Here is a 23,034-nt window from a genome sequence, read left to right as displayed (position 1 = left end):
GGACTGATTTTATGGCATAATGACTCCAATAACGGGTCTCATGGGTACGATAAAACGGCCTCTGGGAACACCAAAGGCCAAATGTCCTCCTTAACCACAAAGAGGAAGCACCGTAAAAGGACTGTCCTCCTTTCAGGGGACCCCAAGGGACCATCTGGCCTCACACAGATTTAAACCCATTCATATGAGCTTCTCTCAGAGGAAATTATATGGGCTTTGTTTTTATAATACAGGAAATTAACTTGACAGCAGCCACTGCCATATAAAATGTGCCTCCTTATACCCATCTGAAGTGTTTTTCACCGAGGTTTAAATCCACTTCCTCTCATTTATTTTCTGTGAAGAGGGAGGGCATTTGGCAAACAGTTTCTCATAAACCGTCACAGCGTAAAAGACTGTTATTAGATTAACAAGCCTTTTCTTCATTGGACTCCTTAATCCCCTAAGGCTATTTATTAGAACATTGATAGCAACTTTGGTCACTGTCTGGGGATCTCTACTGTCTAAATCTGGAGAAAAAGGGTAGGTGAGGGGACCACATGCGGTGGAAAATTTAACCTCAATTTGAGGGGGAAGAGATATTAAACTTAAAAAGTAAACAGTGACACGTGAATGCCATCAGCCACATTATTCAGAATCGCCCCAAAGCGGAAACGACCCCAGTGTCCATCAGGTGGTGAGTGCTTAAAGAAGATGTGATACATCCATATAGGGGAGCACTACTTCGCAAGAAGAAGGAATGAGCTACTTCACATGGAATGCTATGGCCTGGGTAAACCTCAAAAACATTATGCTAAGTGAAGGAAGCCAGACACAAGGGACCATGTAGTATATGATTCCATTCATATGAGATGTCTAGAAAAGGCAAATCTAGAGACAGAAGGTCTCTATTCTAGACCAGGTCTAGAATAATACAGGACAACTTTTTAGGGGATAGGCAGGTGACAGGAATTAACAGTAAAAGGCACAAAGAAACATATTGGGGTGATGGCAATATTCTAAAACTGATTTATGGTGATGGTTGCATAACTTGGTAAATTTACTAAAAATAATCATTGAAATGTATGCTTAAAATGGGTAAATTATACCATATGTAAAATATGCCTCAAGAAAGTTATTTTTAAAAAGTCAACAGGACAGTTGGTAGTAAACAGAATACTGACCTAGCAGTTCTAGTCCTAGACCTGCAATTAACTAGCTGTGCAGCCTGGAGCATGCAACTTCCTCCCTGGGGCTGGCAGCCTTCTGCAAAATGAGGGAGATGAGGAATTTAACACCAAAGGTCATGTTAGCTCTAAAATCCCGGGAAGCTAGGTTTTCGTGTACCACAGAACTGTGACAGCAGCAGCATTCTTACCTGGCATTACTTCCTTCTGAGGCCCAAGTCCCTTTATGCTATATATTAATTTAATGCACCCTTTCTTTATCTTGGGTCTAGTTCCACAACATTTAAAGACATGATTACTGAGCCTTATTCCCACTTTGTGACATATTGTCTGGTTTTCAAAAGTAGTTCTGATCGCAACCTATCAAGTACGTTGCACCTCCAAACAGAATTCCACAGTGGGGACACTGCACCGGACCTGGAAAAACACAGAAGGACACACGCCTTCTGCTCGGAGAGCAGCCTTTCTCTCGGGTGCGGTTTTCACCTACTGCAGCACAGCCTGGACCGGACCTTCCTAGTTTACTGATGAGAATGTCGTGTTAGATGAAATCCAAAGCCTTTCTAGAGTCCATACAGATAATACCTACCCCTTTTTCTTTACCATCTTGGGCTGTCTGTCTGTCGCGGGAGGAAATTACATTGGTCTGACACAATGTGCTCTTTGCAAAGCCCTGCGCTCCACTTCCTCATGCTCCCGGAGGAGGCCAGTGATTGCTCACTTGCTCCAGTTAAAAAGTTAAGCTTTAATGCTGTGGTCTCCTTTCCATCTCCTTTAAGCATCTCCTAGGTGTGCTTGCATTTGGGAGCCAAAAATAAAGCAGACAAGTCTCATGCTTATGTGGACATCTCTAGTGTAACAACACTCAGTGAGAGAAAATACTACGATGGACTCAATGGGGGAGCTAAGATGACCTGAGAATTGAAGAGGGAAATGGTCAGACCTATAGGACCACCAACCAATCTTTCAGGACCCCATGTACGACTGAATAGAAAAGTTCATCTATCCCACTCAGAAAGGTATAGCCTTTCTCCGTTCATTATATCATATACGTTATAGGGCAGATTTCATAGAAGCTGATGAACTGAGACTGGAATCAAGATGAGTTCTTTTCACATGAGCTATGGAATACTATACTCCATGTCAACCCTGAACTGGAAATGCAAAGGACAGAAGATTTCACTGTCTGTTGCAACAATTCATCTCTGCTGTTGTAGCAATAGGCAGCCACAGGCAATACATAGATGAAAAGGCATGGTGGTGTCCCAGTAAAATTTCATTAACAAAACAGGGGCCAGACTGGATTTGGTCCATCCGCTGTAGTTTGCAGACCCCTGTTCAGCTGATGAAAACAAAGCTTGCTGGTCAGGTTTGAGGACTGGGTTGGAGGACTGCAGTCAGTGCTTATAATGACCATTCTTAATTTGTAGGCTACTCCACATGTGATTGAAAGGGATTCACTCTGAATCTTTATGCTGACCAATCTGTCTACACCTCTTGTTGATATCTTCCCACAGTTCTCACTAGTGGAATGTGGTTCATTTTGACAGAAAAGGGGGACTGATTTGTAATTCCTAAGCTCTAGTCTAGCATGAGCTCACTCTCTTTCCACCAATACCATTATGTTCATAACAGACCACAGTCAAATAACATTTAGATGGTTACTTTTTCCATTCTGTAAAAAATTCGACTTTTCCCATTTCTGCCTTCTACCTGGCACTTAGTTCTTCCGGCATTACTATGCACTTCGTTTAAATGTTAGACAGGAGAGTGTGAGTCCACGTTAGCACTTTGACAACCCGGCATTTGTGGCTATTGTAAACTTCTGTAGATCTTTTATCACAGTTTTATATTATGTGGAATGAATGCGTCTCTGCATCCTGAGTTCTTCCTGCCTGCCCTGTTCTTGGTCTTAGTTCAAGTGTTAAATCACGAGCGCCAATAATAGATAACAAGCATCCTTGCTTGTCTCTTCCTGTTAGAGAAGGTCGGGCGCTGTAACAGGCAGATAGCCGCTCATGCGAAGAGTCAGGACAGGGCACCTACATGGCTTCCATGATTAGAAATAAACAGATAAATGGTTCTGAGAGGCAATAATGAACTTTTCTATTCAATTGTACAACTTGTTCTGAAAGTTTGTGACCATGTGTCCTGCAAAGTCAAAAATATTTACTGTCTGGCTCATTTACAGAAGAAGTCTGCTGACCCTGAAAATATAGCTTTGTCACCAGGGAAGGTAACATACTGCTATGGGGATGTGCATCGGACGGGACATTATGCTGGATGTAGCATGAGACGTGGTCTAGAAGAGAGATAACTGGGCTACTTGTACGAGGTAAGAGGCAGACTGTCAAGCTAGCAACAGAGATGACACGTGTGCTGAAACCCTTGAGACTTTGTCTTGCAGGTAAATAAGACACTGTCAGCAGGGTACCATCACAGTGATGCCAGAAGACAAAATAAACGATTTCTGATGGGCATTGCATTTACAGTTGTCACTGTAAAAACGGCTGTCTCATAAACTGAATAATGAATACAAAAAATGTTGAGAAGACACTGTTTTAAAGGATTATCTCAGCCCTCAACTCTAATCATCTGGGCATTTGACTAACCCCAAATTACCCTCTGAATCCAGAGAGTTCAGTATGCCTTTGTGAAAATAAAAAAGCTAAATTAAACCTAAAGCTGAAAAGGGTCTTTTTTTTTCCTTCTCAAAGAGATGGGGCCTGTCCAAAGGGGAGCATCCCAAAGGAGAGACTATACCGTGTGTTGGATCATGAAGGCCACCTGTCTCTCGGACCCTACCTGCCATCAAATACCTGAGAGTCTAAAAACAAAACAAAACCAGGTCATAATGTGAGAAGGAGCTAAATAGACAGGATATTTTTTAGGACAAGTTGAGAAAAAAAGCTATTACGATGTTTTTGTAGACTAGCCAAGAATGTACGTGGAGAGAAAGAGGAAGGAAATATGGAGAGATATTCAAGTGTGTCTTCTGTCCCCAAAACACCAACCACAACTACATTAGACGGGAAAAGACTGAGAGAGGGAAGAAGGGCGGCAGGAGGATGCTGTGGGGAGGGAACGCGGGAGGGCGTTAGGGGAGCCGTTGCACAAATTTATAGCTATCAGAAAGAGCAACAGGAACTCCCCACCCTTTCTCTTTCCCACCCTTCCTCCCCCTCCCCCCAGCCCTCATTAAGCACTGAGTGTAGCAAGATAAGCCACTGGGAGAGAAACAAACTATGAAGTTACTTCCTTGTCTTTCCCATCGAACATTCCCGGGCGAAATCACTTGCAGCGACTGAGAAAACAAGCTTAGCATGGAAGCGGGTATGCGGACAGGGCGTGGTGGGAATTGCACAACTCGGCTCCTCAAAACAAAGTGAGTCTGCACAGGCACAGACAGGCAGGTGTGTTACACAAACACAAAAGGAGACAGACAGACAGACAGAGGAAAAAGGAAAGACAGGAGGAAAGAAGAGATGGGCAGACTCATTCGTCATTACTTCCCCAGACTATTTCTCTACCTTGTATGCTGGAGATCAAAAGGCAAGTGCTATGAAGACCAGCCGGCTCGTGGCCTGTATCTAAAGCCAAGTCACACCAAACAAAGAAGTGAAGTCACGGTGATAACTGATGGGTGAGCCAACTGACACGGAAACGTGCTTGACCACACTGGCTCCCAAGGCTCACCAGTCTCCTAACTCCTGGAGCCAGCTGGATCTCAAGTTCAGAGTGAGTCAACCTGGCTAACCAGGGGTTATTTTAATCCTTGGTTTACACTCCTTTCCCCTCTCCCAAATTTTCCCTTACTCAGCAGTGCTAGAGCAACTGGTGGCAGGTGCCACAGTCATCCAGAGACAGAACCGCTTCACAGCAACCCTGTCACTGCCAGTCATGACCGTGTGACACCTGAGAGGGCAACCTCTGTGGGCATGACTTTTAGTTTTGATGAAACATCCTGGTGAGCACGAAGTCTAAATGTCCCCCTGGGTTCCTGTTTCATGTCACTTCCCACTTCCCCATCTTCTGTCTTTACTTCTATGTCTCTGCCATCTTCCTTCTTGTCCTATCTACAGAAACTTTATTTAAAATTACTTGCATGGTTTCTAGAGCCATCCTATATAAATCTCTCAGAAAGACTAGTCTCAGGACGAGTGAAAAGTTCCTGTTTTTCCAACTTGCAGTTATAGCCAATAATTTTCCTCTCCTTTCCCTTAAATCTTCATCACATGGTACAGCAGTGCCGCAATAGTACTATTAGAAAGTGTAACGAAGACTGGACATTTCATGGACAAGGAAAGATTATTTGTATGATGCAAGCAAGCCCAGAAGAGAGGCTTGGGCACCACCTACAGACGAAGGTAGCTTGACCTCATGATGTTAAAAAATAGTTCATCTATGACATCACAGAGCATAGTCATTAGGAACATTAGGGTGCTCTGGGAAACAAGAAAAAATGCCCTGTCCCGATTTCTGTCATGAAGCTATAATTTCTTTGCAAAATATCTTTTCCCAGTGGTTACTAGGGAACTGGGGCTTCTGGTTCAGACAAGATGGGATGAGCCCAGTTTAGTCTATCTTGTCTTCTGATTACAACCAGAAACTCTGATCAAAATACAAAAAGCAACTACCTCTGGATAAAATGCCACAGCAGGAGGATTGGTGAGGAAAGTCAAAACCCGACGAACAGTCAGGAAGGCAGTGAAGTCATGGGGGCCTGGAGACAGTAGAACACCGTTCATGAATTGTTGAAAGAAAAGAGCTATCAACTCCGCATTCTTTATGCAACCAAAATATCCTTCAGGAATGGATGCAAAATAGAGTCATTCTCAGATAAGGGAAAATAAAGAAATCACAATCCTTAGTATTTACCCAAATGAAATGAAAACCTACATTTGCACAAAAACTTACGCTTACAGCAGTGATATTTGTAATTGCCCCAAACTGGAAACAAACCAAACGCTCTTCAGCTGAGAAATGGATAAACTACGTACGGTAAGCCCATACAATGAAATACTACTCAGCAATAAAAGGAAACAGATTGTTGATACATGCAATGACCTGGCCGAATCTCAAGTGCATTGTGCTAAGTGAAAGAAGCCAGACTGCAAAGCGCAGATTCTGTTGTCAGGGGTTAGAGGCTGGGGAAGGACTTGACTACAAAAGAATACCTACAAAGTACTTTTTTGGTAACTGTTGCGTTTCTTAAATGTGGTGGTATTACGCGCCTCTATGCATTTGTTAGAACTCATACAACTGTAACCCAGTGAGTAAATTTTATATATTAAAAGCAAATTAAAAAAATAGAGAATTTGAAATCTTGATACGCTTTTCTAAGGAGACTTTCTGATAGTTCAGTTGTCTGACTTCATGTACTTACATAGTCACAAGCAGAACATTGTATCCCCAATATCATGGCAAATTGCCAAGCTTGAATTGAAACCTTTGTTATAAAAGGTTATTTGAAAATAAAATCTATTTGGCTTTCACACATTTTGGACAAAATCCAGAAACCTTCAGAACAGAATAGTACTGCCCAGGTCATCAACATATGAGCTTCAATGTAGATTTTTAAATCCTTGCCAGTTACAGAAACCTTCCCAATTCTATATTTCAAACACAATTACATGGCCACAATATTTATTTCTGACCTGGGTTTAAAATAAACAGATACTATTATAACTGTTACAAAACACACAGACATACACACACACACACACACACAGACGCACACACATGTATTATTATTACTATTAAGGGGGAAAAATAAAATCATGCAATTAAACCATGGGCTCAGCCCTGCTTCTTTGAAAACTGACCTAACAAGTTTTTCTTGCCTGCGCTATTGATTCATGCTGGGGGGGGCAGAAACGTTTGCATGTTAGAGATCGCACTTTAACGTACCCTGTCGAAGAGCGCAAACAGTTGTCTCAGCACATCAGAAACGGGAAACTTCAAATACTCTGCAAATTCCTCGATTCCAATCCTTCCTCCTTTGGAGGCGCTTGCGATCGCGGCGTACTCATCCAAGTGCTTGCGGACGCCGTCCCAATCCAACCTGCGGGGACATGGAAGCAGGTGGTCTCGGCCCTTCCCAGCCCGCGCCACAGTTTCATAAACACTGTTTTTTCACTTGTCTAAGGGAAACACTGTAAGTGTTACGTTTGAAAAGGAGAATAAAATGTGTATTTTAAAGTACAGCCTGAACATGGATCCAGGCTCCTGATTTTTTTTTTAAAGGATATTAGTATAACTAATTTCCCCAAATATCAGAGGGAAAGAAAAGTAACTGAGAAGAGCAATGTAGCAGAATAATAAATGACTCATGAGAAGAAAATAAGAAATCACATTTAAATCTAAACATTACTTGGTAAGTCAATAGTACTTACTGACCAAGTGGCTAAAAAAATACAATTTTTGCTTTCATGGAGCTTTTGGGCTGATAAATTCATATTTCACAAATGTTGGGACAGGGCGATTCATTAGACCCTACACACTTCCTCCAATACTAGTTATGAAAAACCAGGGCGATAAACACTAGAAAAAACACTGTAGCTTACATCACATTCTTTCTTTTTTGTTAAATTTATTTGGGTAACACTGGTTAACACCTTGCTGACTGGTCACAAGTATACATGTGTCTGCACTTACATTAATTTAACTAATTTTAAACACCTTGCTGACCAAAGTAGCCAGCCACACAGTTAAGTTCTGGCTTGAAATAGCCGGTCAGTATGAGATTATATAAGTCTCAAGTGTGCACTCCTTCTATTACACATAAACATATTGCATTGTGTGCTCACTGCCCAAAGTTTAGTCTCCTTCCGGCACCATATATTTGACCCATCACATCCTTTCTTTACCTTGTAAACAGGTGACTTAACACATATTTCTTCTGTAACCAATTTCAGCGACTATCTAAACCTATCAAATTGTGAATATTATATAAAAACGTTTTATTAGCTAAAAACTATAGATAGTATTTGCTCTATCAGGTATCAAAATGTGATTTTTTAATATTGGACTTTAATGCAGTAACTGGTTCTGCAGTTTCCTCCCAGGGTGGATGCCAAGGTCTATGAAATCAATAGACTCTGCAAATCCCGAATAGGGATGAAAACAGAATGAACTGTAGTAATAGAGGACTTGGAGGGGGTGTTACACCTTTCATACCAGATAATTCAAAAGGGATGTTTCTAAATGGTTTAAACTAGATCATAAAAGCACAAAGGGGTGCCTTTTTATTAAAAAAATGACATACCCAGAAGAAAAAGGTAGCTCTTGGGTAAGTATTTAAAACTTAAAGATGGCCAGAATTGCTGCTCTACACGTCAATTCCTATCCTGAAAGAGAAGTTCTGGCCACTGCAGGCCGGTATCGTCTAATTACGCTATCCTCTTGGTAAAAAGGTATCAGGGCGGACTAACCACTGAGCCGTTTCCGAGTAGGGAGGCAGAGCTGTACTCACCCACACCTAGCGTCTCCTGGTCTCCGGTGACCACACACATAGTTTTGAATGAACTGTTCTTGAAAAAACAAACCTGGTTGAACTAAAGGGGAGGCAAATGCACAAGCCTGGTCCCTAATAAACACCGAGCTGAGCCCTGGCCGGTGTGACTCAGTTGGCTGAGTGCCGTCCCACGCACCGAAAGGTTGCTGGGTTTCAGGCTCAATCCCCAGTGGGGGGCATGCAGGAGGCAGCCGATGGGTGTTTCTCTCTCACATTGATGATTTTCTCTCTCTCCCCCTCTCCCTTCCTCTCTCTAAAATCAATAAAAACATAATAAAAAACAAAAACAAAAAACAAACACCAGAGCCGAGCACTAATAAAACCAGAGAAGATAAACATTAGGAACACAGGTCTCTTTTGAACACCTTTATGATAGCGCAGTAATTTTAAAATACGCTTACTTCAACTTCCGGCTGATTTTGGTGAATTCCACCAGCCCAGCTTCCATCGGCAGCGTCAGCTGTCCTGCCGAGATCATCAGCCTGCAGTCTTCATACGTGTGATCAGTCACGGGGATTCCCAGAGCCCTGAAAGCATCAAAAGCAAAGTGAAATGCAATGTTTTAAAACAGGTGATGATTTTGCACTAGGCCTGAATGTGTCAACAAACAGCAGTAAATGGAAAAGTATTTCCTACTTTTTAAACCAGTAGCTTTGGCTTTTTATTGCCAAAGAGACATATTTCTCTGCTTGTTCAGATTTGCTGAACAAGTCTTGTGGCCGGAGGTCGGCAATCTTACGTCCGCAGCTTCTGCAGCCGGTCACGTTTGCTTTGTGTTTTAGCTACGATAACAGCGTAACAGTTGACTTCTGTCTCATGGACAGTAACTATTTTACGGAAAACATTATTCTACTTACCAAAATTAATTGGGGACTGAGGATCTTAGGAAGAAAACACCCAAATCCTTAAAACTATGTTACATGTCCTTTAGTAAACACTCTTCAAGCTATCTATTGATTATAATCACATACAGACTCTTACTCTGCCATCAGATTCCGGACTCTGCCAGCAAAAAGGACAGGATCTCTTTTTTCTTCAGCATTCGGCACCTGAACAGGCATAAACTGAAAAATAAAGACACCTTTTTATAACAATTGGCGGGACTCAGACACCAAACGCGAAAGGCATTAATTTATAAGTCACCTATCATTCTCTGAACCCTGCCTTTCAAGCGCATCAGTAACCTGATGGGATGGAAGGAACCCAGAGCTTGGACTCAGGAGCTCTGTCTCCAGGCCCTGGGTCTTCCTATGTGTTAACCAGCATGTCCTTTAACCTTCCCGAACTGTCTCCCCAACTCTCAAAGGCGGGCTCTGATCACCTACCTCCCCGACTGTGGTGAGGGGGAAAGGGGCCCAGGTCTGGAATTCTGGAAGGTGGACACCGGTAGCTGCTAAGATCTCAGAGCTGCATTTTCTACCACTCCCTTCCCTTTGCTGTGAAAATGTTACGATGATGATGACTTTGTCTTTCATAGTTTATCTTTCATCCATTCCTCTATCAGCCATACTTTCCTTTCATGGAACTTCATGTTTTGTAATTTCATCAGCTTTTTTTCAACCCTTAGCGTGGGCTTGCTAGCTTTTCCTTCACACCCTGTTTTGCTTTATTACCATTTAAATTTTTCATTTTTCCCTAGCTGACATCCTGTGATGGCTCATTTACATAACTGTCCTTGTTCTTACTAATAGTTTTCTAACACTAACAGGGTTTTGGAGCCATATGTAAGTTATGACATGTTTTTGAGCATCTACTGTATACCAGGCAAGATCAACAGGACCGTATTCTTGTTCTAAAGAAGACACATATTTTTATAGCACGGACCAGCACAGCATGTGCTAAGTATCACTATTACCCCCAATTACAGACAGGGCTGAAAAGCTTCATTAGCTTATTTAAAGTCAAACAGGTGCCCAGCCAGGCGTGGCTCAGCGGTTGAGCGTTGACCTAGGATCCAGGCGATTGGGGTCTGATTCATGCCCAGGTTGTGGTCTCGATCCCCAGTCGGGGGCGTGCAGGAGGCAGCCGATCAATGACCCTCTCATCATTGATGTTTCCCTCTCCCTTCCTCTCTCTGAAATCAATAAAGATATATTTTAAAAAAAAAAAAAGTCAAACAGGTCACTTGGCAGGAGTCAGACCTAGTCTGGCAAATTCTAAAACCCTTGTTTTTCCCCACAAAACCATCAATCCTGGAGTATGAGGGTGAGAGATAGGAAATGATTAATTTGGCCAGGAGTGGGCAGGGAAAAGCAGCCGAGCAGGCTTTACAGAGAGGCTGACCTTAGCTTTTTCGGGATAAGCATGATTTCGCCAACAGCTACTGTTTATTGAATTATACCTATGAACCAGGTACTGTGATAAGTGCTTTATATGCATTATTTCATTCCATTGAGCCTCCCAATTTTAGTCATAAGGAATTGGGGTTCACAAAGATCAAATGGCTGGCTCAGGATTCCATGGCTCACTTCCATTCAGTAAGTATGGCTTAGGCGGCTACCTCCTGCCAGGCCCTGTACTCAGGGGCCCTGAAGACATGCCAGTGAAGTCCCTGCCCTCCAGGAGTTTTCCATGTACTGGGGTAGAAGTTTATGACAATGAGCTAAGTCCATCCATTAAGCACCTACTGTGTGCTGAGTACTTTATATTAGGGTCTTGGTAGGATTAACTCTCTTAACAATTCCTTGGGGCACATTCTACCATTTCCATTGGATAGAAGAATGTGGCTAAAAGGGCTTGAACGATATGGCCAAAGCCACACACAAGTGGCAGGGCCACAGTTTGAAAGAAAACGAAAGACTTGTATAAATAACACCCCTTCTGGACTCACATGGACCTGTTTTCAAATCTTGTTAGTCATGTTGAGAAGCCTAGGGGCTATGGTGACTCAGAGATGGAGTGTGAGCAAGGCAGTGACATGACCAGGCCCAAGTTTTTCAGCAGCACCTCTGGTGGTGGGGGCGGGTGAGCCCAAGAGCAAGAGGCTAAGAGCAGGGAGAACCCCACTGCAATCAACCAAGAGACGGCGAGGCCATGAGCAGAGGGAGGGAGGGTGCAGAGGATGCCATGGGCGCAAGTGGAATTTTTAAGATAAAGTGGACAGGAATTATAGGATAATCTGCAATATGTCATTTTACTTTTCACATTCATTCTATTAGCATCCTCTCCAAGGGGACAATGGCGTGCTGCAGAGACAGTAACCCTTGCTGCCTTGATTTGCCGTGTGGTGCCGGAAACGGCATTAGCCTTACGGCCTCCGTTCCCTCTCCTGTCAAGTGAAAAGTCTGGCTACATGATCACCAAGGTCCTTTCCAACTGAAATTCTGAGTCTAGCTTCCCGTTTAGTATCCAGTTACTCTTTAAGATGGAAAAATATATTAAGCCACCAGAGGTCCCCACATCACTTATATATCCAGAGCACCAAACGCCGCAAATGAGTATTTTTAAAACTTCCCTCCAGTCTGTTCTAGTAAAATCTCTAATATTTGCTTAGTGTAAAATCCAAGGAAGAAAACAGTATGTTAAAATCAATGTTGATAAAACCTCTAACAAAATAGCATAACAGAGTTTTAAATTCCCCGCTCATTTTTCATTTAAAAAAAAAAAAGCCAAATGATCATTTATATAGAATACACTTGATTTGTAGCACAAACTGAAACCCCAGAAAAATACATCACGGCTCCACTGTTAACCAAACATAATACAATGAACTATGGCTTTGGTTCTTTGAGTACAGATAATATTCTCCACAAAATGATTTTTAATAACTCTTACATTGGCATGGTATTTTATTCTTGAAGGGGGAAAAAAATCTACTGAGAGTAAAAAATAATTAAAAGTCTGGATGTACTGCCCATGGGCCCCAGGCCTACTGAGAAGCAATTCAATGGAAATTCTAGTAAAAAAAAAGTCACCTCTCCTTGGATAAGCCCTTGCCCTCTATATCACATTTCCGTGTTGACAAAGCCTCAGGCTCTCGGCATGCACATACCCTTTATTTGGGAAGAAAGATGCACCCAAGAGGCTAATTAGCTATCGTTGTCCCCTGAGACACGTCTAAGCACCCCAGCGGCTTCGGAACCCCACGTTTTCCTTTCCACCTTCACTTTCTGTCTTCATCCCCGGCAACCTCACTGATGGCCCATCTGTCATCTGATTTCCCAGCCTCTTTACCTGGCCACAGACATTCTCAATTCTGTATCAGTCGTGGACATGAACATACGACTCCCATCTCCTCCTCTGACAAGTCCCTCAGCCAGAGTCCCCCTTGTTCCCTCTGAGAGTTTACTTCCCCCCTAACCTGGTCCTGCCTAGACTAGGAGAACCCCATGGTCACTCGCAGGGCCCACCCATCCCGCTCTATCCGCCCCTCCTGCAACGTCTGCCTGCCGGTCCACCCTGCTCTTAGCCAGGGGGCGCTTCCAAGGGCCTTTCTGTCACCTGGCATCTCTCACTTCCGCCGCACCCATGGTGCCCATCCCAAACCCTCGGTCACCTTTTCTGATCCCCCCGTCTCACTCCTGTGGAGACCACTGAGGGATGCCAAAGAAAAGCGTATGGGCCGAGGCTACGACAAATCCCTGTGAGCTTCCACGGGGTCCCCACGGCTGCTGGAAAACTACTATTTCCCCAAGGCAACCATACTGCCTCAAAACATATCAATGGCTTTTTGTTTGTTTTCGTTTCTGCTGAAGACCCTCCTTTACCTTTGCAGTGTGCCCAACACGTCTCCTTAGTACCGAGTCTGCTTCCTCAGTGTCTACGTGACGGGCGAGGGCCAGGCTCCCTAACCTGGGCTGCATCTCCCTGCTGCCTGGCAGCCCTTCTCTGTCCCGCTCTGATCTGCTGCCATCACGTTTCACTGTTTCAACACGGGCCATGCCTCTCGGGTTGCAACTGCACTTTTCATCTCGAAGGCATCTCACTGTCAACTTCATTGAGGGGACAGTGATGGGGGTCAGGATATGCCACCCCAAAATATGCCACTTGGGTGTTGATTATTTTGAGCTGAGGTCACTTGAAAAGCAGCAAATACAGGGAGAGGCTTTCTCTGTATCCCCTCACCTGCCTGAAGACAGATCCTTCAAAAAGAAGTCAATTGCATGAACCCCCTGCCTCAAAGATTCATCAAACAGGGAGACATCACACGGGGGCGACTTCATCACAGGCTCTCATCTATGCTTCCAAGGGCCCATCTGTCTCTCCGGAAAGTCATTTGCTCTCCCCTAAGTGGCCTATAAGCCTCCCTCCCCCTCGTCTATTAAGATGGTAAATGAGCTCTCAAAATCTCACCACTTCTTTTAAGAATTCAGTTTTTATTCCCCGTGATGGCCCTTGTGCACAAATTTAAAATTAATCAACCTGTATACCTTTCCCCCTGTTAACCTGTTGCCGGTTTATTTCATAGACTCAGGTATAGAGCCCGGGTGGGGAGAGGGGAGTCTTTCCAGCCCTGCACCAGCCGCTGGGAACCTGAATTCCCTTTCCGTCCGCCTGGGGCCGACTCCACGGCTCCATTCCCTCCTCACTTCCCCCACGACCGCACCATCACCATCCCTCCCAGGTAAGGAGGCCCACGCCCTGCTTCCCACACCAACACCTCTCGTTGGCGCCTTTGTCCCCACCTCCTCCTGGGCCTTCGACTGCACACAAGGTAGAGTCAGAGTCCCCAGCCTGTAATTTAAGACCACCCGTCGCCCAGAGCCAGTCCTTCACGAGGGCTCAGACCCGCGGAACTGGTTTACTCATAGTTTCCTGGCCACATCAGCACATCCCTCCCTCCTAATCGATGACTCCGAGGAGGCGAGTCTGATGTGTGATGATATTACACAATCTTATCTTTTTCCAACAACGGAAAAGAACTTGAAGGCTCGGTCTTAACAAACGTGCAACGCTGGTTCTCCCAGGATTCTTCTGTTACATTTTCAAAAGGAGAAAATGCAAAACAAGGAAGGTGCCTGTGAGCAACAACTGCTGCTTCCTTTTCAAAAGAACAGAATAATCTACATGATAAATAAAAGGGGAAATAAAAGTTAATGCTTACTAAGCCCTAGCCCTGTGCCAGCACAGAAGTGACCTTATTAAATCCTAACAACCCTATAAAACGCGTGTGATCCCGTTTCACCAGTGAGAACGCAGGCTGGGAGGTGTCAGTCATTTGCTCAAGCGCATTCCGGTGGCTGAGCTGCAAACCCCGCAAGCTCTCTTCTTACCACACCCCACTTCTCCACGGCTGCTCTTTACCAATGCCGACTTCTACCAAGTTCCAGAAGACATTAGCTTCGTCAGAGCAAGCACGTACGTTTGTGATGTGTGTGTGTATGTGTGCTACGGAGTTTCTCTAAAAGGCCCATTTTAGACTCCAAACTGCGGATCATTTTGGTATATCTGTATATTTAAATAAACTCCATAAATGTATCTGAACCTTCCCTAAGTAATCAGGAGGTTTTAAAAGTGACATAAATCTATAGGTGCTGATCCTAACACTCATGACTAATGACAATCCTTTCAGAAATCAGACAACTTTAATGGAAAAAAATCCCTTTCTATGACTTAAGGCAATGAATCGCCCATCATAAAGTATTGTGGGTCTAACACCAGTCACTAGCAGCTCACCATAAGCTTGGCAAAGGAATTTTCCTACAGCAAGGTATGTCTGTAAGCCTACAGACAAAACGCTTTGCTATATTAATAATATAATGGATGCTTTGAATGCAAACTGAGATACGGCCTATGAAGAAGAAAAGTGACTGCACAGCAAGGTGAATGCCATGTTTCCATTCAGAAACTAGCTGCGGCCCACACAGTGCCAGAGTCTGACTCCGCAGGCACCCTCTCTCCTGAGATAAACCAACAGGCTCTTAATCGATGTCATATTTTGTGATGTTGCCTACCCTATGCCCTTAAGCCAGACATAGGCTTTTTAAGGCACACCTGTCACGTATCTGGCCAGTAAAGATCTTTTACTAAAAGACTCTGTGAGCGCACCCGCCAGGCCACACGCTCATTCAAAGACTAGCTTCCAGCAGAACCATTTGGCGGACACACGTGGCATCACTGTTCAAGGATGCCAGAGGACCAATTCCCCAGGGCATAGGGTCTGGAACTTGTGTTTTTCAGATCCAAAAGTCAAGAAAATAATAACCTTCTCAAAGACAGGTCTCCGTGTAAGGGAAACAAAGGGGAAAGAGGCGGTAAGAAATATTCCTCAGTATTACGTTCTCTTGATTTTAGCTATGCAGTGATTTCCTTAACTGAAGAATCTGACAATCATCATTAACGAGGGGAGGCTCGTGAAGTACAGGATTCAACCTCTTGAGATGGCCTGTGGCTCACAAGGAGTCTGAAAGGACACTTTAATAATCCACTCGAGTTCATTTCACAAACTGTGAAACTAATGCCACATTCCTGAAGGGTATATCCTGAATTAGGTTCACCTGATTAGTAGTCAAGAATAACTTCTAAAAACATATGTTAAAAAGAATACGCAGGATTCCCATCAATTTTAAAGAAAAAGGAAAGAAGAGGGCGCCTCTGAACAACCAAGACAACTGAACCTGGCCCAGCCAGATGAACGGAGCCGTCTAACTAAGCTACGGAGTGGGGGAGTCAGAGGCAGGGCCCGGCCGCCACGGTCCCCAGCCAGGGTGTGGGTGTGCGCAGCGCCCGAAGGGCTGCTGGGATAGGATGCAGTTTCCAGTTACATCTAAATGGCGGGGATTAAAAATACCCAAAAGTCATAAAGTTGTTAGGAGTCCCCTGAGTGAAAGGTAGCATCATAAGGCTAAACTACATATAATTAAAATGAGAATACTGAACTCGAAGTCCACAAATTCCCATCTTCTTGCCCTGCACCACAATTCAAATACATGGAATCCCCACCAATTCAGGTATTTGTAACTGGTAAAAAGCCATTGTATCTGTGAAGTTGTTGGACAAAGGATACATTCTTTTCTTTGTTAGAAAATATTATCTAAACAGGCTAAACAGGTCTGAGAACCGGCTGGAGAATGCAAATATTGTAACTAGGAGGGAGGAGAGAGAGAGACAGAGAGAGAGAGACAGAGAGGATGGATGGATGGATGGATGGATGGATGGATGGATGGATGGATGGATGGATGGATAGATGGATGAAAGAAAGAAAGAAAGAAAGAAAGAAAGAAAGAAAGAAAGAAAGAAAGAAAGAAAGAAAGAAAGAAAGAAAGAAAGAAAGAAAGAAAGAAAGAAAGAAAGAAAGAAAGGAACCCATGACACAGAAAGGAAATGTGGTAACAGTGGTCAGGGTAATAAAATGAGAAATTTGCATACCTCTGTTGTAACACAATTTGACCACTGACACATGTGCTCTATTAAAAAAGTACAGTTCTATGTGCATTTCTGCGTCTGTTGCTACATCTGCTGGAGAGGGGGTACGTTTAGAGGTGATTCAGACGTATAGGAACCCTCTGGAACCCTCTCTCTTCACAGACTACCTGAAAGTATCAGTAAAACCAACCAGATTCTGAATTCAGGGGTCCATCCCGTACCATTCCTAGAAACTAAGAATAGTTCCGGAAACAGCTTTGAATCTTAAAAACATGGTCAGAATTTTCAGAATGACCTAATGACTCCTCCATTCCCCGTCTGTCACTGCAACTCCAACCAAAAGACTGTCCCGTGAACAATACGAGCTGCCTCCCCGATACGACTGCCTTGGGCTCTCCGTGTGCTTCTGACCTCGGAGGCCGTCCCACGACCAAGCAGCACCTCAGCTCTGTGGGGCTCCCAGCCTCTGTGGCTCCTCTGGTGGGGGCCTGAAGGTGCACTGTTTACCTTGGCAGAGGGCAGCGTTGAAAGGAATTAAGGCATAGAAATGGGTGGGGCGAATCTGGCCGGCCAGACTGGTTACCCGTCGGAGGTTCCCAGAAGTTAGAGGTGTTTCCTGACACAATCCTAAGGGCTAGGCCTGATCGCCTGGGCTTAGGTACACAATTTGTACACAGGGCTTATTTGAAAGATGGTGTGTTTAACTTCTGGACTTTGCACATCCGGTCTCTCTGGACAAGGTATTCAAACTAAAAGGAAAGGCCACGTTTTGAATGACTTACCTCAACTTCCACCTTCGTGAAGGGCTGGCAGAAGGTGAGCACACAAAGCTGAAAGCTGAAGAGGGAAAAGAGAAGACCCCTTTATATGGAATACAAGGATCGTCTAATATTACTCACCAACCCCTTCTCCACACACAGCGCCCAGGCCACGCCTCATACGTATCTGGGGTTTACAAATGCTACCCAGCAGCTATGACACTCCTTGGGCTTAGAAGACTATTCCTGATGTTCAAAAGTTCAATCACTACCTGTAAAACCATGTATGTATTTGTGAGTCAGAGCCGCAGCTCAGCAGACTGAACCCCAAATTTGAAGTCTCCTAGACAACTCAGGCTCAGAGGCCTAAGTGCCTAGAGAAACGACTCAAGGCCACATTGTAAGGTGCATAAATGTGTTTACAGGATAACTCCTGAGTAGAACTTTACATTGCTAACCTCTTTTCTGATATTTAAAAAACAAAAATCAGCTGGCCTTTCTTAAAAGCAGAAACTTGATCCTAACTGTCTCAGTTACTAATAAATGTTTTCATTGTGGGGAAATTTCCTGAAAAGTTTCGCATTTCATGGCAACGTGAGACAAGTTTTCATGAAGGGGATTATAATCAACCCTCTCAAAGATAATTTTTGAAAGAGTTGTTCCAACTTGAAGCTTTCTAGTATATATTTAGACTCTCCGGATAAGGTTCCTATAGGGATTTAATTTAGCCTCACTTAGACAGATGACCCAGAAAGCTGGCCACGTGGATTAGACAACACGTTTATAAAAACAACCAGCCAACCTCCTTATTTTACTATTCAGAAACTAAAATATGATTTAACTGTAAAAAAAAATTACTGAAAGGGCCTTAAGACAAAAACTTTAGGAATTTAAACAAGGAATTGAATTAAAGAGGAAATTTAGGAAATAGATCTACCAATTCCATAAAATTAACTATAAATTGTTACTATAAGTATCAGTTCTCAAACCATCACCTGCAAGGGGGAAAAAATCGTTCACTATCAAAGGAAACAAAACCAACCCATATGGTCTGCCCATAAAGTAAATTATTCTTTAATTATTTAAAATTGAGTTTGGAAGTCAGTGGTTCGAAGAGATGATTCCGTTCTGAAAATTCTGAATGCTATGTAGAAAAATAAACAGAATCACACCTAAGGTCTCATAACGCCTGTGTTGTCCACACTCCACACAAACCAAACAACACTTTCTAGAATACGCGCCTTCTCAGTTTCCCAGGTTCACCGGTCCCCTCCCTCGGGGTACCTGCTCTGGGGAAGAACTCCTTCCTGAGGGTCTGAGTGCAGAGCAAGGCGCCTGAAACCCTGATTAGCAGGAACAGGCACGGTGCTAAATACGCCACGGAGCGGACGGGACCACAAACACGAACGTGGGAGCTCCCGCAGGCCCGTGGCACGTGGCTTTCGGACAAAACAGAGTGGGGCCTTTTGAAGAATTTGTGTTGGTTGCTAGGTCCGAAGAAATCTTTAACTCTGACAATTTGTGTGGGGTTTTTTCTGAATTCTCTCTCCTATTTCCTTTCCCCTTGATCACACACCTCCCAGGTTAGAAGGCTAGATTAAGTGAAGTCTATTTCCTAACCCTGATGCCACTTCCAGAAAAGCCTTCTCTTGTCTGACCTTCACATCTACCAGGACAAAAAAAAGTCACGTTGAACAGTAAACCCAAACTCACTGTCTCCTTAAGGAGCTCAACTGGGACAGGGCCCAAGGAAATATAAATACACTGTCCACCCAATTTTCTAAAATGCTCTCATACTACTTGTTTCTCCTAACTTTCCCTGCATAAAAGCTGAAAACCAGTCATTCACAACAAGTAGTGCCATGAAACTTGTATTCTGGCCAAATGAACAAACTGATCTCCCGAAGAGTTAACAATAATGTAATGTCTAGATAACCTTGACGATTTATGTTCTTTATTTTTGGTGTCATTTACTTTACTTCAAGGACTGGAGTGTAAGAGGAACATACGTATCTCACAGGCTAACCAACATTAACAGATGTAACTGGTTGAATAGTTACCTATTCTGACTTAAATTTATTATTTCAAAGCAATTCGCACATATAAGATGGAGAAAGTGAGTATAAAAATACAACTTTCAGAATTTGTTCAGACTGTCTAACAGGTTAGTCTAAGGGAGCCCACAGTACACTTGAAGGCAAATGATTTCCTTTTAAATATTTCCAAGTGGTTGTCACCTGTCCATCAACACTGTTACTTGAATTCTGTGTATAACAGTATCACAAGGCATTCCTGGGAAAGCCCCTGGGCAAAGTCCTCAAATCCGGGTGTTTCACACATTTCTCGCCGAAATGGAAACACGCTTCAGACAGAAAGTGAGACTCTACATATTACATCCTATTTAAAGGCCAATTTCACTTCAGCCTGTTTAAGAGTGAAACTGTATTCCTTTCCTCTCTGAAGGGTTTTCAGAAACTGCTGAGCCCTATGTTTTTACATCCAGAATGGAACTGAAAGCTTGGTTAGCTATTTCCTCAACTCACATTTCAGATCATATGACTAAATTGCTCTGGACTGCTTAAACCTATATATATATTTCTATATACCTATCGATATATATAGAGTAAAATAACAATGAAGGCCTTAGATAGTGCTGAATCTGCAATGAAACGGGAACTACAAAATTAAAGCTAGAGATGATGCAAACTAGGTCCCTGGAATGTCCCCGAGAGTTGGCAGATAAACGCTGAAGGCCCGCTGGAACACGAAGCGGCTTGGATTCTGTCCGTGGGGGCACCGGGGTTAATGGCAAAGGCAGACATGCTCTCTGTAGACACTTATCAGCTACAAGATTTCCACATCTGATTAGAAAGCTACTTTCACAAAAACAAGTCGTTTTTTAAAAAAAACTTTCTTTTTCTTCACTAGAATAAAATGTCTATAAATAATAGATACGAGTGACTTACAATGTATATCCTTGCCATGTCCAAGTCACAGTATCCTACAATAACAAAAGTATTTAAACTGTTAGTTCAGTGAATATCATATGAAACAAAACCTGATTTTAATATTGGTATGCATGTACTTTCTACATTAAAAGCATTATGCTGAAAAACAAAACAAGTAGATTATTATTGTTAAACAACAGCGAACTGCTCTATGCATTCCTGGACTGCGTATCTACATAGCAAAGATCCGTCTCCCTTATATAACCACCTTTTTATAGAGCAAAGTTGTCCTGAATTTTTAAAAACCTATCGTGCATGCTTAGCTATTTTTCTCTGAATATGAGCAGATCTGGATAATGAATTTGCTTACAAAACCCAAAATACATCAGTTGAGAGAGAAGGAGACAGAAGAATTTGGGAGAAAAGCTTAAAGTAATGCAAAGTGCAGGCATTTGAATATATGACAAATGCAAACCCACAGTCAGAAATACAATGACTAAAAGTCTGACAGATTTTCACTTTAACTACAGATGTCCAAGGTGGAGAAACCAGCCACTGAGTAGAAAGTTGACGTGATCAAAACCCCTTAATCTTCAATAATGTAGGTAATTAATAATTACATCTTGCCTTTTCATGGCAATTCCTTAGTAAATAAAGTTCCCCTCACAACCAAAACATCCTCCAAAACCTGTGTTCAGGGAAATGGTAACACAATGAATGTCCAGGAGACAACCGTGGGCCTCGCTGGAGCAGAGACTATGTCCTGAGCCAACTGGGGACTTTCTAGAGGATTTTAGATTCTTTTCAACTATTGTCTTATTGAAGCTACTTGCCAGGAGTCGCACAGCTAGTAAGGACTGAGCCAGGAATTAAACGCCAAGCCTGTCCCGAATGTATCCTGCCCCTACAATCCTTGTCCACCCGGCGGCAATGACCGGTGACTCCGGGAAAGTTTCCTCCTAGGCTTAATGAAAATCACAAATCTATGCAAGTTTTCCGCTGAGACCCTGAATCGGAGACTTCATCATAGCACCACAGTGACAACAGAGCAGAAGCCACGGAGGTGTCCTCATGGGACTTGGGAGCGGCAAAAGCAGAATGCAATACTGGCATCGACAAGTACGGGCCTGTCTTGCCAACTTTAAAAACCAAATGAGGCAAGGGGGGTGAGCCTCTCCATGGGCTCCCGCCACTTAGCTGTTCAGACCTTCATTCAACTATTCGAAGGGGCCCTCGGGCCCGGTGCCGTTGGCAATGTCTGAAAGCTTCCCACAGTGAAGTACGATGCTTACCAGCTCGTTTGGGTACCGCAGGAGGATTGGCTGCACGGGAACTCCTGGAATGAAGGCTCCTATAACCACGATGGAGTTTTGTTACGTGGGCTTTGTGCGAGCACCAGTTTTACAACAGAGAAAAAACTAACAAGAAACGACACACAAGTAACTGAACGTTTTAAGAGTACACGTAAGAAACTATTTGCTGAATGTTGGTAAATCCCTGGTGTTTACCAAAATGATTTTGAAAATTCAGAATTATGTAAGCAAAGTATTAAATGTGGTGCCCAAATCACTTAAAATATTCATTTATTGACATCTCCATTTGCTTGCATTTTCCAAATACCTATTATTCGATGGAATTATTTTAAAGTAATCACAAAAATCAAGACAAAGACAAAGTGAGAAAAATGTAGATGAAGCCCAATGCTTGAAGCATGAACTACCACGGCTGACAAAAGTGAGCTCAAACTTTGGCTCTGAGCATCCTGACAGCCAATACAAAAACATTTTAGAGCATTACCAATTACTATAAAATTAAATGTAAAATTACACAATTACTCTGAAACTCAGGGCTTGATACTATTAAAAAATGAAGTGAACCGTAGAAGGCATCATAATAGTCATTGAAATAGGTGAAGTCTAAGGGGTTATGATACCAAAAGAGAAAGTAAAGAAGCACGTTCTGTTCTGCGGCTTCATAACGTTAAGAACTTTTACTGGAAAAGAAGTGAGACTCAGAGTTGTTCTGTGTACTCCTATCAAGTCATTCGAAAAAGCTTCCACACCACTTTGTCACAATACGTAATTTAATTGATCTCACCTGGTTTAAAAGTAATCAAACAGGAGCGATTAGTACAAGTACCTTCTGGGAAAACTAGTATCTTGGGAGAAAAGGAATAGATTTAATATTTCAGTCTAATTCATTGATTAGCCCATTATTCACGTTCTCATTACGTCACAGATAGCTGCCAATTCTTATAAAACAGAGACGAACTCTAAGGCTGACCCGTGATTCTAAGGAAAGCGACAATCAGATGATAGGTGTTTGGTTTTCCTCTGAAAGAA

At 43.0% G+C, this 23,034-nt stretch overlaps 1 protein-coding gene across 1 annotated transcript in view; it reads right to left on the bottom strand.

The window, feature by feature from the left end:
• Positions 1–23,034, bottom strand: part of LPCAT2 (lysophosphatidylcholine acyltransferase 2) — a 56,597-nt gene that overhangs the window by 18,512 nt on the left and 15,051 nt on the right. Inside the window, exons 5-11 of the mRNA XM_087827407.1 lie at positions 22,790–22,850; positions 21,985–22,043; positions 20,711–20,745; positions 17,769–17,823; positions 9,664–9,746; positions 9,084–9,209; positions 7,077–7,230 (exon numbers count right to left, since the gene is read on the bottom strand). Coding sequence (XP_087683533.1) covers positions 7,077–7,230; positions 9,084–9,209; positions 9,664–9,746; positions 17,769–17,823; positions 20,711–20,745; positions 21,985–22,043; positions 22,790–22,850 — 573 coding nt within the window. The remainder of the gene's footprint in view (positions 1–7,076; positions 7,231–9,083; positions 9,210–9,663; positions 9,747–17,768; positions 17,824–20,710; positions 20,746–21,984; positions 22,044–22,789; positions 22,851–23,034) is intronic.

Source organism: Miniopterus natalensis, chromosome 18, assembly GCF_054644295.1.
Source record: "Miniopterus natalensis isolate mMinNat1 chromosome 18, mMinNat1.hap1, whole genome shotgun sequence".
NCBI classification, from domain to species: Eukaryota; Metazoa; Chordata; class Mammalia; order Chiroptera; family Miniopteridae; genus Miniopterus; species Miniopterus natalensis.
Note: the sequence above shows the minus strand (reverse complement) of the source record. Positions and strands in the feature narration are given on the sequence as shown.